Consider the following 13,497-nt stretch of genomic DNA (forward strand, 5'->3'; position numbering starts at 1 on the left):
GCACATCAGGCCAGAGCCAGGCTGATGGTAGGTATTGCAAAATCTACACAAGCGCACAAACAGCGCATGCTAAAATTGCACAAGAATTCCTTCGCTAAAAATAGCCAGTTGAGTTCTCAGAGAGACAGAGTAAATAAGACTGTTCCTTTGTGAAAAAGAACATGCTGAGTTCTTGTAAATCAGGGTTATTGTGAAAGACAGGTATAAAAAGTGACAATGAAAAGCAGAGACCAACCATTTGGCAGTCAGATACTGTTTCCTCCATACCCCAGTGACAGAATCCAGAGCACAGCTGTATGACCCAGCATGGGACAGGCAATCATTTGGGCTGGTAAGACTGGGGATAGTTTAACTCTTGTGACGGGTGTCATTGAATAGCTCCTAAGTTGTACGGCAGTTTGGTGAAATGGACGCAATGGGATTCCCGGCTGGGGAAATCTCAATGAAACAGGCACTTGGGGTGGATGTATTTTGGAGACTCATTTGTTAATGGCTTGTGACAAAGGTCACCACAAAGCAAATTTTAAAGCAAGACAGTAATTGAAGATGCTTAAAAAACATCTAAAATTTTGTGAAGGGTCAAGCAGAAGAGTTCTTAAACATTCAGAAGAGATTTTAAAAAGAAGAGATTTCCAAATTCTGGCTTTCAATTTGTGCTTGCAATCAGGTGCTTCAACATTTAAGTGGCCTAAATTGCACCCACAAATAATTGTAGGCACCAAACTGCAGGTGCAAAACAAGGTGTGGTTAAGGCCTTTGTGAAGATTTCTTAGACATGTGCATATGCCTCTTTGGGAGTAGGGAGGTGGGGGATTTATCATCCAAAGCACCAATATTACGTTATTCTCATACAGTCCACAGGATCTCAAAGATAGGTCAATAGTACACTTTACCCTTGTTCTTGTATTTCTCTAGGTTTCACTCTCTTGCTGTCTCTACAATGCGGTAAGTAGCCAACTTACATTATCACCTGGTTTTACAGAGGCCAATAGAAACGTGATTGATCACAGGAGATGGGGAAGAAAAGTTGCTGGGTTTTAGTAAATGCTCCAGTGTGGGTGGGATTTTTGATGCTTGTACTGGGCCCTGGAATTCAAAAGCGGAAGAAGAAAGTCCTTCTCCTTCAAAACAGCTCCCAAACAACTGTGCCAGACCTATTCGCATCCTGCAAAGGCATAGAATCATTTGAAAAGAAAGGAGGGAAGTTGCAAGGTTAGGAGGAACTGCAGGGGTCATTCTGGCTGCATGTCCACTGCCTCCCTGCCTGAGACCACCACCAGCCAAAACTGCCCCTTCTCTGCCTCCCCTTCAATCCCAGCTACTCCCATGGCAGAGAGACAGAGGCAACCCACTTCTTCCAGTGATTAAGTGTTTTACTGTAGAGCATGGGCAGTCTAGCATCCCCACTTCAGTGCTCTGTGGTTAATATCGACTGCTCCAACTATGGCTTTCAGGTATAAATCCCCGATCTCTGCAGGCTACAGTCCTGTGTTAGAATTGCACAAAGGTGCACCATGATGCTGAGTCACGGAAGCGGGAAATGGATCACAGAGCTGCTTTCATCCTTCAGAACTCAAGTCAAGATTCCTCCTCCTTTGGCTTTCCTTTACCTGGCTCTCGCATTACAGGAGATGCACCTTCTAGCATCGCAAGCTGCCGTAGGCACGATAAGGCTTAGTACATTTTGATTCATCCTGCGGATCACAGCTTGGTTATTTTATCAGGTGGGGCCTGGGCGCCCCCAGGAAGATTCTATCATGGCACTGCCCTGTAAGGGTCGTGCCATGTTACGGCATCTCATAATAGGGCACTGTCTACCCGAGGCCCCAAAGTAAATGCAACAGAAACCGCAATGGACTCACAAAGTTGTATTGATATTAGAGGACTCAGAGGCCATTCGGGCCCATTGGCTTTTGTCTTGTTGGGAGATCCCCGGGAGGTGGCAGAGATAGCACAGCGATCTCAGGTTTACATGGGACCCAGTCCTCTCGCTGTCTCCCCAGGTTCTGCCTCTAAGCTGGTTTGTTACTTCACCAACTGGGCCCAGTACAGGCCTGGGGAGGGGAGCTTCCTCCCCGATGACATCGACCCCCATCTCTGCACCCACCTCATTTATGCCTTTGCCAGCATGAGCGACCACGAGATCACCACCGTGGAGTGGAACGATGTGACACTTTACGAGGCTTTCAATGGCCTTAAAGCTAAGTGAGTAACACGGGGAGCGCGCCCCAGCTGTGGGAGGGAAGGCTCACCCTCAGTTCGAAGGGTGAGAGTTTTCCCAGGGAGCATCGTGTCATCCTCGGGGGAAAAGAGGGGCTAGTGCATGTAGCCAGAAAGCAACAGGAAGCATCCAGGGGCGGGGAATTAAACAAAGCTCCACTGCTGAGCATTCACGTCAAACCCAGTTCCGTGACAGAGGATGAGGGGAGCAGCTGCTCCACACGTCTCACCAGCAGCTGGTTCGGAGCTGGATTCACAGCTAAGCAGAGCCTGAGCAAGCAAGTCAGCCAGCGTTCCACTCATCCTGGGTAGGCCGGGCCTGAAACTGCCCCAGGCCTAGTTTAGATCATCCAAAGCTCTCCAAACTGCATTAGCTATGGCAGTCACACAGGGCCCGCTGTGCTAGCTGGATCCGAATGCCGTGCTCTCCCTTCCTTCCCCCCGACACCCACCTCCATGCAGACGGGGGGAGTAGGTGGGAAGGGAACTAAGTCTGTCGAGTGAAAGATTCCCCATAAGATAGCCAAGCCAAGCGTCCATCGTTTAAATGCACTTTTCACCCCTCAGGAATCAGAACCTGAAGACCCTGTTGTCCATTGGAGGATCAAGCATGGGAACCGAACGGTAATACTGGGATCTGCAGTACTGTTTCACTTCTGAGTGTGGAAGTTAATATACCCTGGTGACACACCTGCTCGGAACAGCGACGGGCTCGAACCCACCACCTCCAGCTCTGGGAAAGTTTTAGCTTATAAACATGGAGGTGGAGGAAGAGGGAAATTGGTTCCCCCAAGAGCAGATGTAAAGGAGTATGGGTACGTCTAGTGTGCTTCGCTGCTGCATTATTATTGTCCCTGTAATGGACAGTTTGCAGCTGTGAAGTGTGCATATTGAGTGTAGCCAGTTCAAACAGTACTGGGAATCTATACTGTGATATACATGAATACAGGAGGCATATCACTTTCATTCTAGCTTCTCCAACATGGCTTCTTCGGCTGCTAATCGCTGGACATTTGTCCGCTCTGTGGTACAGTTCCTCCGGACGCATGAGTTTGACGGATTAGATGTAGCCTGGATTTACCCAGGGAGGAAGGATAAGAGACATTTCACTTCTCTGATTCAGGTACAATAAAACCAGGGGGTGCGATCACCGTCTGAAAAAGGGCTACCCAACAATGGCAGAACATACATGTCAAGCTCACAGCCTACTGCACCCAGCACAGCACATCACACACCCAGTGGAGCTAGAACTCTGGGGAGGTGAATTTTGTCCATCTTTCATAGAGATGGAACCACTTTCAGAAAGAGTTTGGACATAAGGGGAATTCAGAGGCACATGAACATTTAGGAAGAGCAACAACACAGTCATGCTGTGTCAGACTTTGGAAGGTCTGAACAATGCCCATGAGGAACATAGCTCAGTTCCTTTTCCTCCAGGCACACTGGTGCGGGGACCCTTCCGTGTCTCATTTTCACTACAACCCATGTGCTTCAGCCTGGGGAGATGGAAAAACATGGGCTTAGTACAAAAGTGTTGGCACGCTGATCGTGATCCTAAGAACATCCAGAAGTAAACTAATCAGCTTTAAAAGAACCCACCAGGAGTTTCAGAAAGGATCTAAACACTCCTAACTTCAAATCAGAAGCTAACCTCAGAGAGGCTAGATAGGAACACCCATGGGACTGTCACTGCAGGGTTCCTTGCACCTTCCTCTGCAGCCGCTGGTACTGACCAGTGTCAGACAGGATGCTGGGCTAGATGTTCCCCCGGTGTAATCCAATGTGGGAAGTTCCTATGTTAATTCAGATATTCAGGTGAACTGCTTTCTTATACCCTCTAGGATCTAGCAACGGCATTTGAGAAGGAAGCTCAGAAAACCGGAAAAGAGAAACTTCTACTTAGTACTGCAGTGTCCTCTGGAAGGATAAATATTGACACAGGCTATGAAGTCGACAAAATCTCCAAGTAAGTGTATCCAGTGACACTATTTTACAAAGGCTTCTAGAGAAGCTGTAACCAATCAGGAAAAATACCTGAGCATCATCGTGAACAGCTCAATGAAAATATCTGCTCGGGTAGCAGCTGTCAAAAAAAGGAAAACAAAGTTAGGACGAATGAGGAAGAGAATCATCCTGAAACTGCTCCAGTGATGTTATATAATTCAGTGGTACATCCTCATCCACACTACTGTGTTCAATGCAGGTCACCTTCTTTCAAAAAAGGATACAGCAGAAACAGCAGGGGTTCTGGCAGGCAGTATTGCCTAGTGGGTAGGGCACTGGACGGGGACTCAGGAGAGCTCGGGTCAATTCCCAGCACTGCCACTGGTTTGCTGGGTGACCTTGGGCAAGTCACTTCCTTCTTATGCCTCAGTTTCCCAATGGGTAAAATGGGCATATAACAATATTGACCTGCTTTGGAAAGTGCTTTGAGATCTATGGATACATACGCATACAAATATTTATATATAAAGAGATAGGCAACAAAAAACTAGACACCTGGAGAGAGTTCCATAAAGAGACATTGGAGACTGGCTTAGAGAGATGAGTAACGGGTTATGAAAGAGACATAAAATAGTGAATGGTATAGAAAAGGTGAAATTGCCAGCTCCTATTTACCATCTCATCATGCAACAGAAGGGGAACATGAAATCACATGAATGCCACTGGAAATTTTACAATAGAGATTAGCCAGTGGAACTCATTGCCACAAGATAAAGGACAAGGATTAGACTACATTAGTTTAGCTTTTTATTTTAAGAGCTATAAATCTTCACAGCTCAGGCCATCAGCCAGTCATCAATTGACAAGGTTAGACAGAAACTTCCCTTAGAGCAGATTCATTCCACAAATGTCCCCAATGGATTTTCCTTAAAATATCTGGTGCTGACCGCTATCAGACAGGATAGTGACTAGATGGACCCTGAGTCTGATTCAGTATGACAGTTCTTAAGGTACATAATCAATATACTTGGCCATGTACAGTTACCCAGAATGTTTCATATCATTGTCTGCTGTTAGAGGCACTAACACTAGAACCTGGATTCTGAAACTCAATCACATATTAGGAATGCTCCTGCCACAAGAGTTTTGTTTCCATGTTCAATGGAACATGGAACGGACCCCCAAGGGTCAGTCCTAGGACCAATCCTATTCAACTTACTCATAAATGATCTGGAGAAAGGGGTAAACAGCTAGGTGACAAAGTTTGCAGATGATACTAAACTGCTCAAGATAGTTAAGACCAAAGCAGACTGTGAAGAACTTCAAAAAGATCTCACAAAACTAAGTGATTGGGCAACAAAATGGCAAATGAAATTTAATGAGGATAAATGTAAAGTAATGCACATTGGAAAAAATAACCCTAACTATACATACAATATGATGGGGGATAATTTAGCTACAACGAATCAGGAAAGAGATCTTGGAGTCATCATGGATAGTTCTCTGAAGACGTCCACACAGTGTGCAGAGGCGGTCAAAAAAGTGAACAGGATGTTAGGAATCATTAAAAAAGGGATAGAGAATATCTTATTGCCCTTATGTAAATCCATGATGTGCCCACATCTTGAATACTGTGTACAGATGTGGTCTCCTCATCTCAAAAAAGATATACTGGCATTAGAAAAAGTTCAGAAAAGGGCAACTAAAATGATTAGGGGTTTGGAATGGGTCCCATATGAGGAGAGATTAAAGAGGCTAGGAAAAGAGCTTGGAAAAGAGGAAACTAAGAGGGAATATGATAGAGTTATATAAAATCATGAGTAGTGTGGAGAAAGTGAATAAGGAAAAGTTATTTACTTGTTCCCATAATATAAGAACTAGGGGCCGCCAAATGAAATTAATGGGCAGCAGGTTTAAAACAAATAAAAAGAAGTTCTTCACACAGCGCACAGTCAACCTTTGGAACTCCTGGCCTGAGGAGGTTATGAAGGCTAGGACTATAACAGGGTTTAAAAGAGAACTGGATAAATTCATGGTGGTTAAGTCCGTTAATGGCTATTAGCCAAGATGGATAAGGAATGGTGTCCCTAGCCTCTGTTTATCAGAGGGTGGAGATGGATGACAGGAGAGAGATCACTTGATCATTACCTGTTAAGTTCACTCCCTCCGGGGAACCTGGCATTGGCCACTGTCAATAGACAGGATACTGGGCTGGATGGACCTTTGGTCTGACCCAGTATGGCCGTTCTTATGTTTCAAGCCAGAACCAGAAATGGTCCGTGTTCTTTTTTTCTTTTGGGTACAGTTGAGTTCATGGCAGAATGACCTCACACTATTTCTACCTCTCAAGATAGCAGAAGTCTCACCAACAGAGAAAGGCAGCAGATCTTGTTAGATGAGACATGTTGGGCTGAAATCTTATGAGGACAGTTTGCAAGAGATTACACCTTATCAGTGAATCCAAACCCACACACTCATTGTGTGAGAGGCTCAGGGAACTGGGCCTATTTAGTCTGCAGAAGAGAAGAGTGAGGGGTGGGTTGATAGCAGCCTTCAACTGCCTGAAGGGAGGTTCCAAAGAGGATGGAGCTCGGCTGTTCTCAGTGGTGGCAGATGACAGAACAAGGAGCAATGGTCTCAAGTTGCAGTGGGGGAGGTCTAGGTTGGATATTAGGAAACACTATTTCACTAGGAGGGTGATGAAGCACTGGAATGGGTTACCTAGGGAGGTGGCGGAATCACCATCCTTAGAGGTTTTTAAGGCCTGGCTTGACAAAGCCCTGGCTGGGATGATTTATTTGGGGTGGTCCTGCTTTGAGCAGGGCGTTGGACTAGGTGACCTCCTGAGGTCTCTTCCAACCCTAATCTTCTAGGATTCCAGTTCAGCCTCAAAACTATTAAACCTAATCCAGATCCAAATGTAAATATTAGGTTGTCAATCCCTCTCCACATCCCATATTATTCCTGTGTGCCATTTTTGGGATGTTTATTTTGGGTTATGTAACTTATCTCATTCTCTTTCTTTTCCTGCAGGATTGTGGATTTTATTAACCTCATGTCCTATGACTTCCATGGGGCCTCCTGGGAGAAGACTACAGGACACGTCAGTCCTCTTCACAAGGGAAAGAAAGACCTTAGAACTGCTGCATACAACAATGTTGTAAGTGACAAAGATCCTTGTGTCTCTCCTCCCCTCAGCCACCTAAAGTTTTACAAGCAACACAAGTTCTGAAAGTGAGGAAGTGACTTGCCTTGGAACTGTTTCCACAGTAACTGAGCTAGCTACCAAGTAGTTAGAGAAACTCATGATTGTGAGCGATGCTTGACAGACACCACTCCCCGACTCCTCCACATGCCTCAGTACAAACAGCCTTGTACTTTGCCAACATTCCTACAACACAGAAAGGCAGGTCAAGGGGTATTTTCAGTGCTGACAGATGACGGGGCACATGGGATGAGGTTCATCAACAGTACGACCATATCCTTCCAGCTCTCCTGAAGACATTCAGATGCTGGTGTTGGGCTAAAACCTGCTGCCCAAAGTTACGTGATGGCAGATAGTGTAGGGCAGCAATGTGTCTTTTTTAAAAACTGTATTTAGTATCTCCAGGTGTGGTCTGGGATTTAAGTCTGGCTTGGATCACACCAGAGAGGAGTTTGGCAGTCCCAGCATAGATGCGAGCTGAAAGTCACGAGTAACTCCGTTGAAGCCCAAGAGTTGCAGTTGTGTCAAAACAGCTTTAAGCAAAAGAAGAAATCTGGCCCCTTTGTTCTAATACGGTGTTTCTCAAACTGGGGTCCATAAGGGTATTCCAGGGGGTCCCCAGGCCCCGCTGATCAACTCTTCCCCCTCCCTCCCAGCGCCTCCTGCACGCCGGGGAACAGCTGTTCCGCAGCGTCCAAGAGGCACTGGGAGGGAGGGAGGGAGGGAGAGGAGCGGGGACTGGGTGTGCTCAGGGGAGGGGGTGGAAAGAGGCGGGGAAGAGGAGGGGCAGGGGTGGAGCAGGGATGGGAAGAGGTGGAGTGGGGGCAGGGCCTGGGGTTGAGCAGGAGGCTTGGGGAACCAAGTAGGGTTGCCAACTGTCTAATCACACAAACCCAAATACCCTTGCCCGGCCCCTGCCCTGCCCCTTCTCCAAGCCCCCCCCCCCTCACTCCATTCCCCCCTCCCTCCATTGCTCGCTTTCCCCCACCCTCACTCACTTTCACCGGGCTGGGACAGGGGTTGGGGTACTGGAGGAGGTGAGGGGGGCAGGCTCTGGGAAGGAGTTTGGGTGCGGGAGGAGGCTCAGGGCTGGGGAAAGGGATTGGGTGCGGGAGGGGGTGAGGTGCAGGCTCTGGGAGGAAGTTTGGGTGCAGAAGGGGGCTCATGACTGGGGAAGGAGGTTGGAGGGGTGCAGGCTCTGGCCAGCAGGCACTTACCTTGGGCAGCTCCCAGGCGGTGGCGGAGTGGGGCTAAGGCAGGCTCACTGCCTGCCCTGGCCCGTGCCACTCCTGGAAGCAGCTGGCACATTCCTGCAGCCCCTGAGGGAAGGGTTAGGGGGCTCTGCGCACTGCCCGCGCCCGCAAACACCGCCCCCACAGTTCCCATTGGCTGCAGTTCCTGGCCAATGGGAGATGCGGCGTCAGCGCTAGAGACGGGGGCAGCACACGGCGCCCCCGGCCCTCCCCTAGGGGCCACAGGAATGTGCCAGCTGCTTCCAGGAGCAGCACGGGGCCAGGGCAGGCAGGGAACCTGCCTTAGCCCCACTGTGCTGCCAGAGTTTCAGTGCCTAAAATATCCCACTTTGGCTTCAGTAGCCTCCAGGAGATAGGGCCTGATTCCAGGAGACTTCTGGCAAAACCAGGATGGTTGGTAACTCTAGGTCCAAGAAAATTTTTAAATCAAAATGGGGATCCTCAGGTTGCTAAAGTTTGAGAACCACTGTTCTAATACACAATGTAGCAGTCCAAATGGTGAGGCCAGAAAGAGGAGATGACAGGGTGGCAAGAAAGAACATTCTCATCTCCCATCAATAAGATCCAGGAGTAACTCCATTACTGAATGTAAACTAATGTAGAACTCTCTTAGGCAAGATCTAGGACCCCAATGGCTGATTCTTCAGCAGATTCTGTTAGTCTTAAAGGTGCCACAGGACCCTCTGTTGCTTTCAGCAGAGCGGTGTCACTCCGGCTGACACAGCTCCGGCCTGCATCTTTTGGGGGGCTCTGGTTAGTTTTTATCAGTCCCCTGAGCACGAAGACACTAACCAATAGAACTGAGCCCATGTCTTTGTCTCCCCTTGCAGAAGTTCAGTCTTAGGTTTGTCACCCTAACGACAGAAATAACGGGGGAAACGGATGCGTCTTAGCCTGATGGTGAAGAGCCCCATATTTCCTACAACCTTCAACAGCTGTCACCCATTTCTGGCCCACTCTAGGGCCAGCCCAATAGCTCGTGAAGTGTCTGATCACTTGGAAAATTGGGGTTCCTTGTGCCCTCTCACTGGCTATCATACTGTCTGCAGGATGGTTTCCTGGCCCCGGGAACGGAGTCCCCTGTAGCCATGGAGCAGGCTGGAACTGACCCGGATCCTTTGCATAGAGATGTTCAATGTCCAGAAGCAGGTTGCTGGAAAAATGGAGACATGTAGGCAGCCATATCTTGGGAAGCCTTAGAATTTGTACCAAAGCACTGCAGGGCGGTATAAAAACCAGGTCTCCGTTTAAGCTGCCAAACACAGATTTAATATTTCCTTCAAACAGGACAACGCCGTGAGACACTGGAAGCGAAAGGGCGCCCCAGGGGAGAAGATCATCATGGGAATCCCAACCTATGGGCGGAGCTTCACCCTTGATACACTGGATACAGGCGTCGGGGCCCAGGCTTCCAAGGCAGGACTGCCAGGCCCTTTCACTTCAGAAGCAGGATTTTTAGCCTATTATGAGGTAAGGAGCATATTTGTTCCATCTGGGCTTACTTTGGGGGAAGCAGCCGTAAGAATAATCTGTGATTTTGCATAATCAAAGGGAAGCCGTGCTCAGTTTTCTAACATGAAAATGGTTTCAGTCTGCATGCCAAGGAGAAAAAGGCTACTTTTCATTTCATCCCGATCACACTGGCTCTGACCAATACCCATAGCCTCATCCTACCTCCAATGTGTTTTGTTTTAGATCTGCACCTTTAAACAAGGTGCCACCACGGAGCTGATCGAGGAGCAGAAGGTTCCTTACTCCTATAAAGGGAACCAGTGGGTAGGGTACGATGACACAGAGAGCATTAAAGCCAAGGTAAGGAGGGTCTCAACCATTTGCTTTGGGGCGAGAACGACCCAACGTCTGGCGCCAATAAGTATGACACCTACTTTCCGCTGAGAGGTATGGCCACTCGCCCAAGTCATATGGCAAGAGTAACAGCTTCATTTTGGGAAACATGCATGGGGTTTCATCCACCGTATCTGGCTCCCATCGCCACTCAGGCTAAGGTTCTCCCAGCCAATTCCATATGGGAACATTAAACAAAAGTAGCTGGAGGAATGTGACTATTGAACAGCTGTATTATCATAGCTCTATTGCTACGACAAGCAAACACCATTGTGGGGGTGGAAGCTGCCCGTTCCCACTTTTCCATTCTAAGCTTTCATGTGCTTACAACGCATTTCAGGGAAAATATTGTTCTTCTGGGCCACAGCTTCTTGTGTTCTCAGCCCAAAAGGCAGCATAAAAACGAACAGAAATCAAGAGTTTACCTGTTTGAATTCTGCAGGGGGGAGAAAGAATTGTCAGCACCCTCCTCCTCAAAACATATCGTAAAAATTGCGCAGGTGCTCGCAGGCATGAATACTTCTAAATCTTCCAACTTGCCTTGGATCGAGTATTCAAATCAGAACTGAGGAAACAAGTTCTAAGCATCTGGGGCAGGGGAATGGCGGGGGTGGCTGTGTGCATGACACACTCAGTGCAACATGAGGAGGACTGTCGGTATCAAGTATGAGGCCACACGGCTCTCTAAGGACAGGCAACAAAAAACAGCCTAGCTTGATGAAAAGTAGGATACACCTATCACAGATAGGTCAGCTGAGAGCCATGCGGGGAGGAAGGGTCATGCTTTTCTTGCTGTCTTGAGAGAAGGCAACTCTCCACTGAATGAGGAGTTAGTCTCCCACCACACCACACACACAAACACACACACACACACACACACACACAGTGCAGCAGTGACTGCTTAGGATCAGTGTCAGACTGAGCTATGTATTTCCACCCATTACGTTTAGGGGAAATATTCTTTTTCCCAGTCAATTAAACCGGGATCACACTCCAGACTGCACTTTGGAGCTCTCCGTTGTGTTTTGCCAAGGGACGTTGTGCTGTAGCCAGGCCCCACCACCACACTGGCATCTGGGATCGGAAGCCCTATTTTACAAGATAAATTGCCCAGGGAAATAATGCAGCTCTCAGAGCCGGTGTTTAAGCGTAAAAAGCAGATGCTGGAGAGAGCTCCCAATACCCCCCGCAACATGTGGGTACCAGACAGGACCCAGCCAAGATGGTCGGGGATGCAGCCCCATGCTTTGGGTGTCCCTAAGCCTCTGACTGCCAGAGGCTGGGACTGAACAACAGGGGGATCACTCGATAATTTCCCTGTTCTGTTCATTCTCTCGGAAGCATCTCTCACTGGCTGCTCTCAGAAGACAGGATACCGGGCTGGATGGACCATTGGTCTGACCCAGTATGGCCGTTCTTATGCTGAGTACTCACACTAACACAGGGGTTCTCAAACTGTGGGTCGGGACCCCAAAGTGGGTCATGACCCTGTTTTAATGGGGTTGCCAAGGCTGGCTTAGATTTGCTGCGGCCCAGGGCTGAAGCCAAAGCCTGAGCCCCATTCCCCGCGGGCCGAAGCTGAAACCCTTGGGTTTCAGCCCTAGGTGGCGGGGCTCAGGTTACAGGCCCCCTGGCTGGGGCTGAGGCCCTTGGGCTTGCCTCCCCCTCCCCCCCGCACATACACACACTTGGGGCGGTGGGGCTTGGGCTTTGGTCCCCCATCCTGGGGTCATGTGGTAATTTTTGTCAGAAGGGGTGCAGTCAAGTTTGAGACTCCCTGCCCTAACACAATGAAATCCCTCCCTTAGGTCCCAGAGGAAGGTCAAGCAGGGAACAAGTGTTAAATACGATTCACAAGAAAGCCTGTTGCCCAAATAGAAAGAGAGTTCAAGATCTTAGAAAAAGTTTGGAGAGAAGCTGTCCCGTTCACCCCTCTTGCCTCTTCGGGGCTATTTCTCACTTTAGTAACATGTTGAAAGGAGATGCCCACTGACGGAGCTCAAATAGCACAGGGGCATTTAATGTCTGTGCCTCATTTCACGCCATCTGTTTTTTCCCTTTCCCTCGTTTAGGTTAAATATTTGAAGCGTGGTGCTTTGGGAGGGGCCATGGTTTGGTCCCTTGATCTGGATGATTTCAGCGGCTCTTTCTGCCATCAAGGAGCTTACCCTCTCACACAGACACTGAAGAGTGAGCTGAATGCTGGTAGATAATGAGTGATTGCATTGAAGTGCAAAAGTTTCCAATATATACAAGGGAAGTGATCACTGTAGGTTTTGGAAGCATATTGATTTACTTTGACAGTAGATCTGAGTTAGCTTTGCTTGGGTGTCGTTAAGATAACAATTGTATAAAACTCGAATGGCAGCAGCAGTCTCCTCGGGACATGAAAAAAAAACCCTGTTAACCAGAGACAGTAACATTTGTTATTAAATATGTGTACGAGTGGCTGCTTATTTTCATATTTTTAAGTGTTAAGGGGTTGCTTTACAGCTAAAACTGTCCACCATAAAGAGAAAGGTGGGGACCACAAACACTGAATCTGGGTTTACATTTTCCTACTTATATAGATTAATAAACTATATGCTAAGAAGCCCAAAGATCTATACTTGCTTAACACAGAACCACTTGAGTAAAAATCAGCATCTGAAGGCCACACCCACAAAATGGGATCAGAGATAGAGACTTTGCCTCTTATCCGATCTGATCAACTGAGCACAATTTCCCATAGGACAAAATTTCCTTTGGGGGATTAAAAATCTAACTCATGATGGATGCAGCTGTCAAAGATTTAACGAAGCCAGAGGAGCCTTCTCAGTAGCAAGCCCTAGGCGCTGAACTCACTAATAGGAAATAGGATGATCCTTGCACACTTGCAAGGTGACCCTTACACTTTGAACTGAAGGTTACAAGAATGAGACACACACACACACACCTCTCTTCATCAAACCATTCTTCCATGAAACAGAATATCTTGCAAGGCACTCTAAGGTAGAAGCCAGTGACCATGTCACAAAGCAGGATAAAGAG

The 13,497-nt window shown here is 47.9% G+C and overlaps 1 protein-coding gene across 1 annotated transcript; it reads left to right on the forward strand.

Annotated features, from left to right (window-relative positions):
- The first annotated feature begins 223 nt into the window (after positions 1-223).
- Positions 224-12,915, forward strand: LOC128835859 (chitotriosidase-1-like). The gene is made up of 10 exons (XM_054025699.1): positions 224-331; positions 916-945; positions 2,004-2,205; positions 2,788-2,844; positions 3,193-3,343; positions 4,062-4,186; positions 7,198-7,324; positions 9,910-10,092; positions 10,318-10,434; positions 12,540-12,915. The coding sequence occupies exons 1-10, from the start codon at positions 307-309 to the stop codon at positions 12,678-12,680; spliced, it is 1,158 nt and encodes a 385-aa protein (XP_053881674.1). The 5' UTR covers positions 224-306; the 3' UTR covers positions 12,681-12,915.
- The last annotated feature ends 582 nt before the right edge of the window (positions 12,916-13,497 follow it).

Source organism: Malaclemys terrapin, chromosome 4, assembly GCF_027887155.1.
Source record: "Malaclemys terrapin pileata isolate rMalTer1 chromosome 4, rMalTer1.hap1, whole genome shotgun sequence".
Classification (NCBI taxonomy): domain Eukaryota; kingdom Metazoa; phylum Chordata; order Testudines; family Emydidae; genus Malaclemys; species Malaclemys terrapin.

Bases quoted from the DNA above. Each gene is read 5' to 3' on its own strand.
- LOC128835859 (XM_054025699.1), top strand. From the start codon at position 307: ATGGGACAGGCAATCATTTGGGCTG. The intron at 332-915 runs GTAAGACTGGGG...GTATTTCTCTAG, and splicing joins ACAGGCAATCATTTGGGCTG to GTTTCACTCTCTTGCTGTCT. The intron at 3,344-4,061 runs GTACAATAAAAC...TATACCCTCTAG, and splicing joins ATTTCACTTCTCTGATTCAG to GATCTAGCAACGGCATTTGA.